At 40.7% G+C, this 18,653-nt stretch overlaps 1 protein-coding gene across 8 annotated transcripts in view; it reads right to left on the bottom strand.

Moving 5' to 3' along the window:
• bicd1a (bicaudal D homolog 1a) overlaps positions 1 to 18,653 on the bottom strand; it is a 46,261-nt gene that overhangs the window by 8,477 nt on the left and 19,131 nt on the right. For all 8 annotated transcript variants that reach the window (XR_004569710.1, XR_004569711.1, XR_004569712.1 and 5 more), the window contains 3 exons: positions 7,756 to 7,968; positions 3,961 to 4,113; positions 2,706 to 3,194 (listed from right to left, as the gene is read on the bottom strand). Coding sequence is in view for 5 of the 8 variants with exons in the window: in XM_034223348.1 (XP_034079239.1) it covers positions 2,706 to 3,194; positions 3,961 to 4,113; positions 7,756 to 7,968 (855 nt within the window). In the remaining 3 variants the exon portion in view is untranslated. The remainder of the gene's footprint in view (positions 1 to 2,705; positions 3,195 to 3,960; positions 4,114 to 7,755; positions 7,969 to 18,653) is intronic.

The raw sequence follows: 18,653 nt of genomic DNA, 5'->3' as shown, positions 1-18,653 counted from the left end.
GTTTATTATAATTATATATTGTGCCATGTATCTACTATCTACAGTATATGACTATTTATATATATATATATATATATATATATATATATATATATATATATAAGGGCGGCAGTGGTTCAGTCTGTAGGGGATTGGACTTTGAACCGAAGGGTCGCCGGTTCACGTCACGATCGGACCAAAAATACGGAGTGTGGACTAGTACTGGAGAGGAGCCAGTTCACCTCCTGGGCCACTGCCGAAGTGCCCTTGAGCAAGGCACCTAACCCCCAACTGGTTCCGGCTAGACTGGCTGCCTCCGCTCTGACCTCTCAACTGCATGTGCATGTGTGCGTATAACTGTGTATTTGTATATGTATGTGCATGATTTAAAAAGTGTGCACTGTATGTACCTGTATAAAAACGCATATGTGTGTACGACAGAGTGGAAACTGAATTTCCCCCTCTGGGGATTAATAAAGCTCCATATTCTATATCTGGTATATGTTTACCCTTTTTCAAACATATATATATATATATATATATATATATATATATCAGTGACGTGCGGTGAGGTTCATGGCTGGTGAGGCACTGACTCTTTCAGAGTCAGATTTACAAATATTATATTCTGACCTTAATCGAAATATTCTGTTATTTTCAAAAGCTTTTTTGGTCTGATGTTTCGATTCATTTTAAACAGACCGTTCAACAAAAGGATACCCACAATCTAAATATTGGATTGTTCTTTCTTAGTAAGAACCAATTTTCATTACTAATGTGGTCTTACATTGACTTGAAGATGAAGTCCATGCTCTCCTTCTGGACAACAATCTCTATTACTTTTTTGTAAAAGTCCTCCTTATCTTCCTCTAGTTTCAAAAGTCTAGTTTGTTGTTCGCGTCTATACCGTCTCTGCGTAGAATAACATGTGCGCCCCCTTCAGTGCGGCAGAGGTTATGGCTGCCTCCCCTGGTGCTTTTTTCATTGCCGTTGTACGGCGAGCCTAAACATCATACGTGAAATAAGTTATTTAGAGACTATGGATGGCGAGGATAAATGTAATAAAGGGATCTACAAACATTACATTGGTGACATACAGTGAGATGGTGCAGGCATGCGCTTAGGGCCCGCTTTCCAGCCAGTTTCTGTGAGGTGACGCATTTTGAGGTGAGGCAGAGCTCATCTGTGCCTCACCTTACCACACAGTAACTGGCTTGAGCGCGCTCACAAAATAAGTGCCCGCGCTAAATTAGTGCCCGCGCTCCAGCCAGTTACGGAGCGTCCACACAGCAGCGTGCGTTGACGCTTGGAGGTGGGCGTATCTGAAGCTTGGGGATTTTTTGCGAGCAACACGACCAACAACCAATCACATGAATCTCCCGCCCCCGACATACAAAGCAATAGCAATGTTAAAACGAAGTAAACTGGATATAAAATCCCCAAACAGGCGAAAACCTACCAGTTTCACCCACTGTCTCTGCCACCTCCCTCCATGCCTCGCTCCTCCGGTTTGTATCCCGGTAGATGAACAGAGACTGATCATACAGCACCGGGTGATTCACTACCGCTACAATTAATTTTCCCTCAATTTTTTTGAATATGAGGAAATGACCTGCGTAGTCTCTCCCAGCATACACGTGGTTTGATTGGCTAGCGATTGTACTGGCAGATTTGCATAAACGGGATTTCATTGGCTGACGCCTCCGTCGAGGCGTCAAAAGTTGAACATTGCTCAACTTTTGACGCCAGCTACGCCAGCAACGCTCCACGTCGCTTCCCAAAATGCAGTTCGGCTAAAAGTGACGTCACCCCATTCAAAGTGAATGGGCAGAAGCGTTGGAAGCTTCAACGCACGCCGCTGTGTGGACGGGCCGTTACTGTGGGTTTACGTGAGGCAGAGCTCGTCCCTGCCTCACTCCTCATCGCTCCCATGTAGTTGTAGCGGAGCTCGGCAAATTTGCTGATTTTGACTATAAAAAGCGATTGGAATCATACAGAAATCACATTTACAACACAGATCAGTGGAGACATGTTATTATTATTACTATTTAGTTTTTCTTTAGTTGTTTTTCCGTTACATTGTAGTATGGCCAGTCTATGAGTATGACAGGTGAGGCTCTGCCTCCCCTGACTGCACGTCGCTGATATATATATATCCTGCTAACGGAGTACTTTGCTGCCAAACCAAATGATGTTGTGTTTAACATACAATGATAAGCATCTTGTCTTTATCATCACTTGTGGTTTTAAAGCCGTTTCATACATTCTTTTTGATTTCATTATTGAAAGACAAACAATCAGTAAATGCTGTAGTATTTTGTGTTGTTTTCCATGCTTTTCTTCTCATTCCCAAACTGTCAGCACTTTGCCATTTTCTCGCTGTTATCATGGGCAAACAGTGACAGGGATCCTTTCATCAGTGAAGCAATAAAGACTGAACAATGAACACAAAACAAACACAGACACACCCACAGAGAAGGAGGAAGGACACTACTTCAAACTGAAATGCAATATATTTGCCTTCTAATGAGCTTGAGTGCCACAGTAAATTGTCTTGGGGTTAGTGTTGGTAACAGCTATAAAGCAGATACATTTTTCCAGACAGTAACTGGACACATAACGAAGGTGATCAAGTGGTGTCAGTACTGGCCTTGAAAATAACATTCAATATTACAAAATGGCTAGCAGCTAGCATAAAAAGCCTGCTATATTTGCTTATGACCCACCTGTAGTAGCTGCTGTTTCAGCTTCTGTATCTCAGACAGGTTGAGTTCACTGAACAGGTCCGGCACCGGGTGCAGGCCTTCTCCTTTCCAGCCCGGTCTGTACTCCCCGTTCATTTTAGCCAATCCGGTGCCTGCGTGAACATGACCGTTGCGACGATTGCTGTCCTCGTTGTTGCCGTTAGCAGCAGGCATGGCGCTGCCGTTGGTGATGTTGGTCTCCTCAGGGAACTTGAGACCCTCAACGCCAGTGACGGTGAGGGCCAGGTGGGCCCCTGCTCCGTAGACACTGTCACTCAGGCTGAGGTGGTGGGCCAGCTCCTTCCTCAGATTGTTCTTCTGCTCACGCTCACTCTTTAGGGCATCTAAGGCCTCCTCCAACTGACCCTGAGAAATGTCTTTCAGACGTAGTGCGTCTTCCAGCTGACTGTTGAGGAGGACAGTCTCCTCCTCGAGGACTTTGATCCCATGTTTCAGTCCTTCATACTCCACCTGAGGAGCAGCAGAGAGGACGGACAGGAACAGGAAAAGAAAGTAGAAAACATGTCATTTAATTAGTTAATTAGTTAATTAGATTGGATGACCCTGTCCTAGGTCACTCTAGACTCTAGAGGAGACAATAGGTGTAAGTAAAACAAAAAAAAGGTTAACATTAAGCACACTTTTGACACTATTCTTAACATATAAAACAGTTTTTACATGATGTGATTTTGACAAAACACTTCTGCAAGTTGTTATAAATGCAGATTTTGTGCAATAAGTATAGTCTAAAAACATGCTACGATAATGTGGTCAATTATAGATGATACAATCATTTGGATTTGATAATAAAGTAGGAAAATACTTTCATTTTGATTTCATTTAAAAAGTGACGTAACCTTTCAGCAAAATCTAAGTATAACATAATTTGAGAGATATAAAGTTGATATATGATCTCAATCTAGCCCAGCACAGGTATATAATATTGTCTAAAGGCAATACAGACACTGTAGAACACTTTAGAGAATACTGCAGCTCCTTAAGGGAAATAAAGGATGATGAGCAATCAGATGAGAGCACTTTATGATCCACTGCATCCTGAAATTGATACTGAAAACATAACGGGGTTCCTGATATTTGGAAATGAAGTGTGAGTCATGCATTTCAACTAATATGGGTCTTGGTGTCTCAGCATGTAAAGGCGATGAAAAGCTGTGTGTGTCTTTAATAGAGAATTCAGTTAAAAGAGTGAATGTGTAGTGAAAGCCTTAACACTGACCTGGCTCTGCTTGAGCGTAGATACCAGTTTCTGCAGCGTGATGTTCTCCTCCTCCAGCTCGGTGTAGTCCTGAAGCAGCCTGGTCTCTCTGAACTTGTACTCCTTCACCTCCTCCCTCATCCGACTCCTCTGTAGCTCCAGCATATCGTTACTCTGGAGCAGAGGAAACGGGAGGAAAAAGATTAATAGGGAAGATTAATACAATGAGGAGAGAAAGACAAGAAAGAAAATTATTGAATAACCTAAATTCATGACAGACAACATTCAAAACTCTTCCATCATTTGAGGATGCACAGTGTAATAATGCTGATACATGTAACTATCACAACTTTGCACACAGGAGGTAACATCACTCATATCTACGCTATACAGGATTCAACCCCCTGACAGAAGAGAGAGGAGGAAAAAGTTGATCAAACTATTTTGTTATCTTAAATTCGATGAGTCAGCCCCCTCAGAGTCCTGAGAAGTTAATCATTTCAGGTCGCCTGCTGTGTACAGATTACAATTTTTTAGCATATGCTGGACAAGATACAGATGAGAGAAATGCACCAGCCTGAAAAGTCATACATCTTAGTATAGAAGGCGGCAGCACTGGGACTATAGTGCGACCTCAGCAAAATCCTCCATCACACACAACTATTTTATTCCAAATTAGGGAGATGGATGAACTGACTGAATTTAAAGCAATGCCCATGTTACTTTAAGTGACTTTTTGACAGTTTTGTATGAGAGGGTTCATAATCTCCAGGCAAAAGTCTGGGTGCGATCAAGTGTTGGTAGTATAAGTGTGCATGCATGTGTCTGTGCATGTCTGTATCTGTCCGTTGGTCTATCCACAGCTAATGTTGCTTATCTTGACTCAAAAAGGTTGGTAAGTAAAGGCTAAATTCCCAAGTTCCCTCCAGAGGGAGTTTCTCTCCCCTTTGGACACCTGTTAACTTCCGTGACATAGTGACATCTCTATGTAACATCTGTCCCTAGTCTATTGGCTAGTGCTCCAACACATTATACATGACAGGGGGCGGGACATCTCTAAGTGGTTGACCAATCGCATCAGAGCCGGCCAGCTAATCAATCAGAGCAGACTGGGCTCTGGTTTCAGACAGAGGGTGAACATAGGTGCTGCAGCACAGACAGTATGAGAACAATTAAAATCTTTTTGAACATTAAAGCATGGAGACATGTCACAGTAAAAGCGAGAAAATACAAAAATGAACCTGAAAATGAGCATAATTGGGTCCCTTTTAAAGTCACTTGTTGACAGTGTTGCTATTAGAGGGTTTATTATCTCCAGGCAAAAGTCTGCAGGGATGAAGTGTCAGAAGTGTGTGTGTGCATGCCTGTTTCTGTCTGTTTGTCTAACCACAACTCATTTGCATATTTGTTCTTGCCCCAAAAATCCATATTAAAGTTTGGTCTCAATATGTACAGGAGGACCTGCAGATACAGTCCATAAGATATATATTACAATTAAGTTAAATAGGTACAATTTTAATATTGTTATCTACGTTGCTAACTTCAATGTATTAAGGAAGCCTGGAGTGACATTCAGCTCTTCTTTTCTTGTGGTTGTGATCTGCACTGTGAACTTTTCAGTTTTGCATTGCTATTGCTCAGCCACCTATTTTTCATCTTAGAAGTGACTAAATGTGTTCAGTACAATGCAAGCACTTCTAAACTGGCCCTCTCACTGCAGAGCGGCCTGCAGCTCCCCTGCAGCTCTCTGTGCATATGGCAGAAGTGCTGACCCAGAGGCAGTTTCAGTGGGTGGGTCGGTGGGTGCACTCACAGGAGGAAGGAACTCAGAGACATGACACACATACAGCCGGTTCTGTGCTTCAAACCTAGAAGCTCTGTATGCGAGTGTGTGTTTCTTGATTTTTTGGATTCGACACAATGGCAAACATGGCAGAGGTCCAGCCATGTGGTTTTCATTCATCATTACAACCACTGTTGTTTTGGTAGTGGGGAATAAGTGTAGAATGTTACCACAGGATGGTTTTGTAGGTTTACATTGACAAAAGTCAAGATAAACTGCAGGTGTTTTGTGTTCTGTATGCCATCATTTGGGGTGCCATATATACAGTACATGATAACATACCATTTTTATAATATTATTTGTTTTAAAACAGTTTTGCCCATTTATAATTCCTAAAGTTCAGATTTTTGACCAAAAAAAGCCAAAAGCAATCTTTTTTCTGGCAGAGATACACTTTTCCTATGTATTATTTCTTGATGAATCTGTATATGTTAATAATATTTGTGAGAGATCACTTGATGGAAGCTTTTTATTTAACACGGCTTGTGACAAATGAACTGCAACACATGGTTCCCACGATAAAAAAGACCACTCCCCCTCATTAATGGGAATCCCAAATGCAAATGAGGATTTCAAAGAGAGCTGGAAACTGTTTGATGAACACATCATCAAAGAGCCATGAGTGTGATGCAACCAGGTGACAGATGTGTGTGTGGAATAACAACTCCTCAAGAATATGGTGACTATGCTCATAGTCAGATTCCCAAATGGAAATATTATGCTAAACAATGTGGAATATCTTGACTAGTAAGAGCGTGTGTGTGACATTACTCTGCTAACTTTCACACATGTTCGAGAAATGACACGTCCAGTGTGCAACAAGTGACCCTCACAACACTCCCTGATGTTTTTAGTGAACGAGTGTGTGTACTGTGTGTGTAGTTCTGGTTGGGTGGGTACAGCAGCCTGGCTCTATCTGTCTCTACACATGTGCCGAGCTCAGGGCATTTCACTTATTCCCCAGCTTAGCACCGGATTTGCCCCCCACAATGGGGTCGTGGCCACAGCGTCTGACCCCCGCTCGAACTCCTGTGCCGCCCGACACAGTGGCTGCAGACATTTATGAAAGCATAAACGCTCTGCACGTACGCACATGCATGTTGACCCTCGTTCTGCAACTGTGACCCTTTGGCTTTTGTCAAACACACAGATATAAATGTCAGTTGGTGTACAGTAAATATAATAAACATTTGGAAAAATAAATCCAATAATGACAATTTATTATTACTTCTTGGACGCAAACAACAAATTAATTGACCAAACTTTTAAAAGAAAGGAGATCTTTAATTTAAACTCAACACATCTTAAAGTTGCAACAAAAAAACAAAACTTTTAACAATGGTTATTACAATTTTACTGTACTACTATCTAAACAAAAAACATCAAGGAATACATACAAGGAAAACATATAAATGTGTGAGAAAACGAAGCTAATTAAATGAGCAAATGCATGAGCCCTACGGTCAGCTAATATAAAGCTGTTTTCCAGAGGTGGGAAGTAACTAGGTACATTTACTCAAGTACTGTACTTAAGTACAATTTGAGACACTTTGGATTTCCATTTTATGCTACTTTGTACTTCTACTCCACTACAATTCAGAGGTAAATTGTGTACTTTTGCTCCACTACATTTATTAAATACCTTTAGTTACTTTGCAGATTTGGATAATAATGTGAAATTTAATCAACACTTAAATAAGACTTTAGTTCCACCTGGAGTAAATTCACTAATTACACTGCAGTATACAAAGTCTTTGATAACACTTTAATGCATCAATAATTATAATCAAAACATATCATAACATTATGCATGCAGGACTTTTACTTGTAACACAAGTATGGTACTTCTACTTTTACTCAAGTACAAGATCTGAGTACTTCTCCGACCTCTGCTGTTCTCACAATACTACATATTACTGTTGTTCTTGTCTGGCATTCTCTGAAAAACCATCTGTAGAATGCGCCATGCTCACCTCCCGTAGTTCCTGCACCAGTGCGTTGAGCCTCTCGTTCTCGGCCTGGGAGTTGGATGCCACAGAGCGGCTGAGCGTCACGTTGGTCTGCAGCACCAGGAGACGGCCCATGTAGTAGGCCTCCTTCGAAGCTGACTCCTGCAGCAACGTCTCCTCATTGGTCTCCCCATCCTCTGCCACCTTACGCTGGTTGGTGTAAGCCTGGCCGAACGCCTGGAGAAGAAGAAACAGAGGGATTGTCAGAGGAAGAGGGCAGCAATGAAATGCAATAATATATTATATTTAAAAAAAGAAGAATAAATAAACCAACAAGCATCTTTGTAAAGTCAAAATTGACACTGATCTAAATATTGTTATAATAGATCAACATATGAGGGATTTGCACCCACTGCTCGCACATCTTTCAGTTATGGCCACTAGGCGTACTCCTGCTGCAATTTTGACCATGAACAGCACTGACAGCATACTTGCAGGGTCTGTCCCTCAAGGATACCTGCCTTATATCTATGTCAGATGATGTTTCACTGTGATCAATAGACACACTGTTCCCATTTTCCTGACACAGGTTTTAACGGCACCAATAGCTGACTTGTCATGATCGAGGAGCCAAGGCTTGATTGAGGAAATCAAAGCACGCATCAACAGCAAAACAAGCCAGCCGCACTGTAACAAACGAGTGCTGGAACTAATGCGGAAAAGCTTGGTAGACTGCATGGAGTGTTGAGGAGTAATATGTCCCACAGAATTAATGGTTAAAATAATGAAATTGTAAAAAGTTACAGTTACTATTCAAAATGTTGTCTTACAAAGGTTAAATCCAACTGTTCTTCAGTAATATCTATTCAGTAAAGAGCTTATATGTAGGAAATATGATTAATTATGTTGATTTGTTCCAATGTCTAATTTAAGACGTTACATTACTTTGATGAAGTGATTTAAGGTAAATTACTTATTATATACAAATATAATATATAATATATGCTGTAACCTGCAATACTGTAACCTGCAAACGTATACAAAGTTAACCTTCCCAAAAATGACTGCACCAACAACAGAAGATGAACAATTACTTTGGGCAAGGTTAATTAAATAACATATCTATTGTATCCTGACAGGGTGTCTCGAATGTAGACAGAACAACATGACTTGTAACGGCCCCCCCCATCGACACACATGCAGCAGCTGCCCCTGTGGTTCGATAAATACTATGAGGCATCCTTTAGTTTCTCGGCAGATCAGCAGGAAGATATGGATATGTAGCCTGCAGCGGCCCCTCAGAGAGACAAAGGATCAATACCCCTGTCTCTGAAAATATTTTATGGTTAACTATCGCTACGTGAAACTGAAAACAATGCAGCATGTATAGCTATTAGGATGCACTTCCTGGACAAAGCCCAAGTCAACAATGCGTACTTAATCACAAGGGAGCCATATATTTTAGACTAAAGTACTAATAATTTACAAAGTCTTTCCAATCCTAACTTGACATACTTACATAATTCTCTCTTTCTCTTTGTGATGAATCATTTATAAGGTACAAGCATTTATATTTCAGAGAATGCTTTGAGCTCCAGTGTGCAGCTGTCTTTTCTTTCAAAGCACTACTAATTCTTCATTTTTATTTTCACTCTTCTATACTAAGCTAACAGGCGAAGTAAACAGCATGGAGTATGCTAAGGTCTCATTTTTATACAGATCATTTCTTACAGCTAGAAATCGACTTTATTGCAAATCAGGAAGTAGAGCACTGGCACAAAGAGGAGGATGATGTTGAGCTTATATGGTGATAAGCTGTCAGTTCACACCTCTGTGTTGCTGCTAAATAAATTGGTGTGAAGATCCGTGTGAATGAATGCGATGAATCCATTTATCAAGAAATGGATTCAAACACCACTTAATTAACTTTATTGACCACCTGCCTCTGTCACATCGGACCTGTTGTTTGCTGCCAACAATTAATTCGGGAAAAATAGATCCCGTCGTAGTCAAACAGCTCAAATAAATACAACGGATAAACCCTTTTTTCTGATAATATAACTCAGTGAATTGACATACTGTAAATCAGGTAAATGAAGCCCTACTCATTCAAAAAGGCACCGATTACCTCAGGACACTTAATTATTTTAATTCAATAGACCCTTTTGTTTGCCTTGTGAATAACAAATGTAACAGTTAGCATATGAATAGGCAGCGATAATAATCAGGGCCGTAAAACAGCTGTTAATACACAGAACATTAAGCCACTCAACGACCAAAACTGTCCTCAAGGACGTCCTTTAAACGACTAGGAAACACTTGTGGAAAAATACTGTATTTTAATCATCTTTAATTTTCCCTCTTTCACTGCACCTCTTTTTTCTCACTCTCTTTCATACTCTCTTGTTCCCTTGCCCTCGTGCCCTCTTTTTCACTCTCCTGGGGGCCACAGTGTGATGTGGTGAGCGATTAAGGGGGTGGGCCTCATGAACAAAAAAGCTGATCAATTCCAAGCAGTTTGACTGAATGAGATTTAATTCTGGTGTCAGATGGGAGGCAGTCAGTGTCTGAGTAGGCCTCATAGTAACAGCTGGGCCCTGCAGGGGGACCAACAAATAATCTGGACCCAAAGGGTTCCAGTATCATGAAGTCAAGAGGCGCTTTCACACCAAGTACTTTTCCCAGGAATAGTTCCCGGAACTTAGTTCCCCGGAACTCTTTAATTCCTGAAATATCGAGAAATCTAGTAAAGTCCCTGAGGGAGGATTATGCAAATGAAGCTGCTGACGTCACATCTTCTTCTTCTGCTTTGGGTTTACTGGCGGGCCACAAACAACTTCATGGCGTATACTGCCACCTGAAGTCCCGAGTAAATCGCTTTTCTGAGTTTTACGGGGCGTGGTTTGCAATCCGCCCAGCCAATCAGAAATTGGAACCTTTTCCTTCCCAGGAAAGTACCACCTCTCTAGCAGGGACTGAAAAGGGGTGAAAAGGTTCCCGAAAAAAGTTCTAGTTCCAGATATTTTTGGTGTGAACGCAAAATCCCAGGAACTATCGGAACTATTCCTGGGAAAAGTACTCCGGTGTGAAAGCGCCTAATGAGAGAGAAAAGATTAACTCTCTTGACTGGTCTGCAATTCAAAAGACAACGGACTGGGTGTTTCAATGGTGTAAGCTAAATATAAAAACTTCTCAGTGCACAGTTGGCTTAAAAGAATAGTTGGAAATATTTTATTGTTGCTTTATTGTAAATAATTAGATGGGAGGATTGATATCACTCTCTTGTTTGTAGGCTAAATATATTGGATCAGCGGTTAGCTTAGTAAAAAACTGGAAGCAAGGAGAAACAATTGGTCATATTTCCAAAGGGAACAGAATCCACCTAACGGCACCCCTTTCACTAATACATTTGTTTGATTGCAAAAACAATAAAGGAATGTGTGGAATTACATAATATTGAAGTCTTTCTGAAGTGAGCTTGACGGGCAACTTGCAGAGACTTCAGGAAGTTACTGCTCCTGGTCAAGCAATAGTATGAAACATAGTTACCTGTAAAACCAGTCCGCAAGTTGTTGTTTTAAATGTAATGTTTACTATTAAGTTACAACGTCTCTATTAGTGAGGCATTATGTAATGCCTTTGGACAGAGCCAGGCTAGGTTCCTGTTTATGCTAAGCCAAGCTAACTAACTGCTGCTGCTGTGAATTTCCAAAATGTACTGCTACAATAGTTTTACCATGATCAGCTGTACAAAAGGTTTGTTTCAATAACAAATTACATAAAGGGGGGCCCAGGTGTATGGAGGCTGAGTTCTTACTGCAGCAGCATGGCCTTTGAATCTGCCATCTGTTTCCATTGTCCTGACTCTCTTTGGCTATCATTTAAAGGTACAAATATAACAAGAAATATGAATACATATTTTTTAAAACACCTTATTGAATAACCAAGTTCTGAAAATGTTTGTAAAAAGTAAAGAATAATCTGGCTAATCACTTCCAACTTTCAGCACTCTTTACTCAGATATTTCATTCAGTATTTATGTCTGAACTACAGACCAAAACCACAAAGTAACAGACCGTCTACAGAAGATCTGTCCCACTTGCAGGCAGTGATTCAGCAGCACTCATCCACAGAGAAGCAGTGGGTCTTGGATGTGTAATGAGAGGCAGATGGTTTTATCACAGCGGGCTGAGTTGTGCTCCCTTACAGCCCGCTCCCTCCATCTGCATACTGCACCTCTTAAAGGAAATCACAATGAGTGACTCTGATGTCTGAGGCTCCAAATGTACACACAAAGGTGCACATTGTTCTCTGACCCTCCTGATGCTGTTGCACCACAGTTGCTGGCGGGCTAAAAATAGCACTGTGACAGCTCTGCATTTTTCAGGCTAATTACGTGAACGTCACTAAAAAAACTGCGCACTGTATCATTTTAATGAGGTTTACGCTGTGTCTGTGCCTAATTGATAAACAGTTATTCAACCCAGATAACATGTGAAGAACAGCGCGGACGATTAAAGTTTAATAACATTTCCTCGAGATGATTCCATAATGGAATCACTGATTGGCAGCCTGCTTGTTTTTTGCTTACTGAAAAGCCGATAATGCATTCAACCTTGAGGCTCCTCGGCCTTCTGTGCCTCAGCGGATAAAGTCCAAACAATGGAGTCCCCCCTCTATAGATATTCATCCCTGGGGCAATGGAAAGAGGAGTACAGAGAGGGAACAAACCAACCGCTGCACCAGTGGGAGAGGAGGAGCGTGTGCAACCTTGAAATCCTTCCCTGTCTGTTGCTGATCCTAATTAGGAGTCAGGGGAGGACCTGTGGGTATGTGTACATACACTATGAGTCTATTTTTACACCCAGGAGGGACAAGGAGAGTGAACTATTTATATATCAGCAATTAATCACAACTTAACGTTCATGATTAAGTGGACGTGTCCAGCAGAATACACTGTAACAATACGTTTTCTCACAGGCAAAAATAACCAACGTTTTGTAGTGATCTATTTATGTGCCCATGTTAAGGGCTAATTAGTGTGGATTGTAATTAAAGGATTATCCAATATATTAATAATTAAGTGGTGACACAGAACATCCTTAATTATTTATTATTATTATTATCGTCTAGAAAGTTGGAAAATTCATAAATGGATGCGTCAATTAAATTATATTTTCTGAAAGTACAAGAGGAGAAATGGGCCATTTTCATTGCTCAATTTGAGACAAGACAGCCTTAAATCTAGATCACAAGTTTGATTTAAATATCAACCTAAAGACATCTCGTAGAGCTCTAATCTCTGTCTGCTACTGCAACATTTTGATAAGTTGAGCAGAAATCAGGGTATTAGAAAATTCATATGAAAAACACTAACACACACCAATACGCGTACACACAAAAAGAGACACACACTGATGTCCAGATGGTCGGCCCAGCCAACCACATCAGGGTTTTCAGTACCATGGAGAGAGACATGCAGGACTGCTGCTGAGAAGCCGCACAGCTGTCAGCATCATGAAAAGACCGGTGTGTGTGTGTGTGTGTGTGTGTGTGTGTGTGTGTGTGTGTGTGTGTGTGTGTGTGTGTGTGTGTGTGTGTGTGAGATTGAGACTAGACAGATTGTTCCTTGCTGCAGCATGTCTTTCACTTTATTTATTTTCTTGCTTAATGTTGTCGTAAAGCATGCCACGGCACTGGCACTGAGTGTTTGAGACTAAGTGAAATAATGTTTTGAAGAAGAAAAATGACCGGAAGCAACAAAACAACAGCTCCAAATGAATCTCATAAATAATCACAGAGCAACAAATGGAAGAGGCATCAGTCAGAGGCAGCATGCAACGTGTCAACCTCCAGTCTAAACACACAACAGCCTGAGGTGAGAGAACAAAACACAAACACACAAGATTCATGCCAGTCTATTCTTACTCAATCTTTTTGAAAAAGACATGTTTGACTGCAGTAAACAAGCCTGCAAGCAAACAGGAAGAAGTTGATTTACAGCTACAATATGTGTCTTAAAGGGTTACTCAAGTCTTTTAGTACTGCATTTAGTAAAGTTTTGAGAATCCCAGACAGATATAAAATGAAATGTTTAGAAGCAACAGAGGCTGCTATATCCGTAATTTAATTATCTAGTGTGAGTCACATACTGCCTCTCTTAAAGCTGCTTTATCGTCTATTTTACCCTAACTGTGACCCTCATTTACAAAGCCAATATAGTCATCAGTAAAATGTTTAATGAGATAATAAATAATGCGCAAAGAAAGTTGATTTGCTCATAGACTTCTATACAATTGGACTTCCTTTTTCAACCAGTGGATTCACCCCCTGCTAGCCGTTAGAAGGAAAGCAGGTGTAAGGCACCTCACATTGGCTTCACTTTTCAGACCTGGATATTGCCGTTTGCTTTGCATAAAAGCCAACTTCTTTCAAACTTCCCACTTCCTGTTTGCTGGTTTTATGTGACATTGTCTCAAGTCCAAGCTGAAATAACCCCGATAGCATCCCAAACAGGGGAATCTTTTCAAACTCTAAAAAGTTATAGCCGAAGAACAAGTTTAAAAGCAGATATAACCTTAAAATGTGCACGTTTTAAAAAAATCATCAGAAGTTAGAAAAAGAAAGTTTTAAGACACAAAGCATTTTATTCTTCAGTTTACTAAATATAGAACCCTAGAGAAACTCTAATGTAATTCAAACCCATATCCATGATGTGCCACTGAATCAGGTTTATGCGAAACATTGCCTTGGCATATTTCACCCTCTGACAAGGACACAGAAAGGTCCCCATGTGCGTCTCAGTCACAGGGAAAAGTGCCAAGTCAAGAGATCTGTCATCTATATAAACACACTAGCACATTTCCACGACCAAGGGGAAGCTGGGTAATCACAGCCCAGCAGTAATGGAGGTCAGTCACACGGACACACTTAACAAATGAAACACATGAAAGGGAGTAATCACACATTAACCAAAATACATTTGAATAAACGCAGCAACGTGTGTTTAAATGTTAACTGTGTTTGCATACAAAAATATTATTTTTGGTCCTAAAAATGATATAAGAATACAATTAATAAAATAACAGTTTATTGTCATAATGCTAAATAGCCAGGAATGTTCTACAGTGGCAATTAAATCCTTTAATTCACTTTCCAACGTTGGCTCTTCTTATATGAATTACAGTCTACATAAATATCGAACCGGCTTGATATGAGTTCTTTATGGGGAGTGAAGAGGGTAAATGTGAATTGCCCTGCTTTCTGGTCCTCCTAACTGAAATGCCATTTAGCTCAGGAAAGCCATTATCCCTCTGATGACAATATGCTATTATGCTGACACTGGAGGTAAAGAACATCTATAATGCAGGATAATAGCTGAAAAACGCTTAAATGTGCTTCACAGTAGAAAATCCCTGCCAGTGACGACAAATCCACAATAGCGTCACATCTGTCGCTATCTCACCAACACAATGTGTACAGTGCACGCTGCCTGAATCTGAAAGGTCTGCCAGGGGACAGGCAGTGTTTAGTTTAAAAGATGTGGCTTGTTAAAGTGATTCGATTTGGCTTTAGTCTACTCCCGATAAGAAAGACGCCTGGATTATTTCCCAGAAAGCCTATCACTTATGTATGCTCAGTCTTTGCCTGAAAAGACATTGAATTGGTAGATAGAGAGACAGCTGGGAGTACGATTTGTTGGATCCCAAATTACTTTTTCTTCATTATTCTTTTCTCCTTGAATCCTTTCTTACATTCTCCTCTTATCCTTACTCCATCCATATTATCTACGGTCATTACCACCAACTAACCCAGGGGGAAAGTGGACCAATAATGGCTGCCTCGATGTCAAGCCAAAATATTTTTTTAAAGGATCTCGTTTTAAAGAGGAGCACAGGATTTTAGGTTTTGCCTTTAAACAGGAATCTCTGATGTGCGTGAAAACATTTGAAAAGCAACAACATGCACAAACTGGACCAGCTGTAACTGTGTCAAATGTAGCTCCCTCTCTGCTTGGCAATGTGCCCTGCAGGAGTTTTGGAGCAAGTCAACCATGGTCTACCCTTGAGGCTATTCTAGCAAACAATAACAACAACATAACTACAGGCACACACATACTTGCTATTCACTGATATTCATCCCTGACAACTGCCATTTGTTTGCAGAGCACAACAGCCGTCGGGTTGAAATGGAAAATATAAAAAATACTGAGTGAGAAGGAGAGATGAAGCTTTGATGCAGAGCGCCCCGATCGTCCGACACAGACAGACAGACAGACAGACAGACAGACAGACAGACAGACAGGACAGACAGACAGACAGACAGACAGACAGACAGACAGACAGACAGACAGACAGACAGACAGACAGACAGACAGACAGACAGACAGACAGACAGACAGACAGACAGACAGACAGACAGACAGACAGACAGACAGACCAGACAGACAGACAGACAGACAGACAGACAGACAGACAGACAGACAGACAGACAGACAGACAGACAGACAGACAGACAGACAGACAGACAGACAGACAGACAGACAGACAGACAGACAGACAGGACAGACAGACAGACAGACAGACACACAGACAGACCAGACAGACACACAGACAGACAGACAGACAGACAGACAGACAGACAGACAGACAGACAGACAGACAGACAGACAGACAGACAGACAGACAGACAGACAGACAGACACACAGACAGACAGACAGACACACAGACAGACAGACAGACAGACAGACAGACAGACAGACAGACAGACAGACAGACAGACAGACAGACAGACAGACAGACAGACAGACAGACAGACAGACAGACAGACAGACAGACAGACAGACAGACAGACAGACAGACAGACAGACAGACAGACAGACAGACAGACAGACAGACAGACAGACAGACAGACAGACAGACAGACAGACAGACAGACAGACAGACAGACAGACAGACAGACAGACAGACAGATAGACAGACAGAAGGAAAGAGAGAAGGAAGGAGGGTAGAAGGAAATACATGGAGACGGACAGAAAGACTTGATTTATTAATCAAGCAACAAACAAAACAGCTGAATGTGAAACATACCAAAATAACAACAATCCTTCACATTTCACATAAAATCTTTCGTTCTTGATCTACCAATGATCACCTGATTCACAATTTTCTGTCAATTGATTAAAATCAAGTTGACTTAATAACAACTCCAACGTTTTCTTAATTCAAGCTATGATGGATGTTACATATTGAGTATTTTCAATATCTCTTTATCTGCCATTTTTTAACAATAAAGTCAAAGAATCTTGAGAAAATGGTTAACATTTATATGTCCTGTGTTGTCTTACAAGCATTTTAAAACCCAAATATATTTTGCTACAATCAAAGACAATGAAACCGAGCAAATATTCACTAAAGATGAATAATTTGGAAGATATATTTAATTTGGAATGTTTTGACTCATAATGCAAAATTATAGCAAATTCATTTTTAGTTGACAGAGTATTTCCTTTTCTTTTTTACTCATTGTTTGACGGAATAATAACATGTGGATATAACATAGTGTATACATGAGCTAAAAAGGAAATTCAGTTTCTGAAGTTCAGCTGAACTGTGAGATATGTGATGTCTAAACATCTTTATTTCAATGCAACACCAATGTGCTCTCACTGCTGAAGCCCTTTATGAAAATCCATAGCAAGTGTGCTGCAGTCAAATAACAAAGATGCATGCATGTTTGTTTGTGAGTGCAGGTGTATAACTATGTGAGTGAGTAAATATGTCTCTGCAAGTAAGGTGCTGGGTAATATCCTTTACCACGTCAGGGTTCTACCTGATGAACAGTGACTCCTTTTTCTTGTTTTCTGCTACTTATCGCTCAGAGGACAAATATTCTTAGTGAAATCATTTTATCCATCCTTGTCCAGAATCCTTTAAGTAGTTTCCTCTCTCCATCACAATCCTCCTAAATGAGAACAGACCATTTCCATTATGAGCCTCAACTAAGTACTGAGTCAGTCAAGTGTTAAGGGACTTGCCTTCGGTGAAGAAGAATTACAGCGCTAATGTAGGGGGTGTGGAGATCAACCCACTCTGCCTCCTCTTCCCGACACACCTCCCTTTCTCCTTTGGCTTGATTAAGTGGTTAAAGTATTCCACAGGACAAGGAACATAAGATCAAAGAAGTCAGGTTTGCTTAGAGAATGATGATTTCACTTAGAAATAAAAAATAAGTAGTGTTTCAAAGCTCACAGGCTGATTGCTATTCTGTGTCAGTGGCCGCCGGAGGCACATAGAGAGAGAACGACAGGAGACGGATTCAACTGATAACATTGTTTCCTCTCTCTGTTGTGGGTCTCTGCTGATAAAGAGGACTCCGCGTAGCCAGACAAACACCGACTACAATGGAAAGGCTGATCTGCACACACTGACCCTCTTAGTATTGATACATGGGGCCTCTGGGTGACTCAGTGCTTTTGTGCAGCCACAGGAGAGCCTCCATGCCCTGTGGGAATCCTACAAGCTACTGAGGTGATGTCAGCGCTGGCATTACATCAGGCACATGGAAGTCTTAGAGATGCTTTCTCCTCTCTGTTTTTGTCTCTTATCCTTGTCGAAACATTGTTGTTCCTTTTCCCTTCATATTCTCTTCACACATCACAACCTGCATTGGTGTAATGTCTTTACAGAGGAAATAACTAAAAGCTTTTATATGTCATTTATCTAGAATAAAGACATACTATCTTAGTATGCTAACATTTGCACTAAACACAAAGTACAGCTCAGGCCATTGGAAATGTCATCAGTCCTACAAGTAATGCAACTATAAGTAAAAATAAAATGTTAAGTAATTGGATCATTTAAGTTATTGCGATATATCAGTGAAAATGAAAAGTTAGTTTCAATCCATCATTGTGGCATTG

This window comes from Gymnodraco acuticeps, unplaced genomic scaffold (assembly GCF_902827175.1).
Source record: "Gymnodraco acuticeps unplaced genomic scaffold, fGymAcu1.1, whole genome shotgun sequence".
Lineage (NCBI taxonomy): Eukaryota > Metazoa > Chordata > Actinopteri > Perciformes > Bathydraconidae > Gymnodraco > Gymnodraco acuticeps.
Note: the sequence above shows the minus strand (reverse complement) of the source record. Positions and strands in the feature narration are given on the sequence as shown.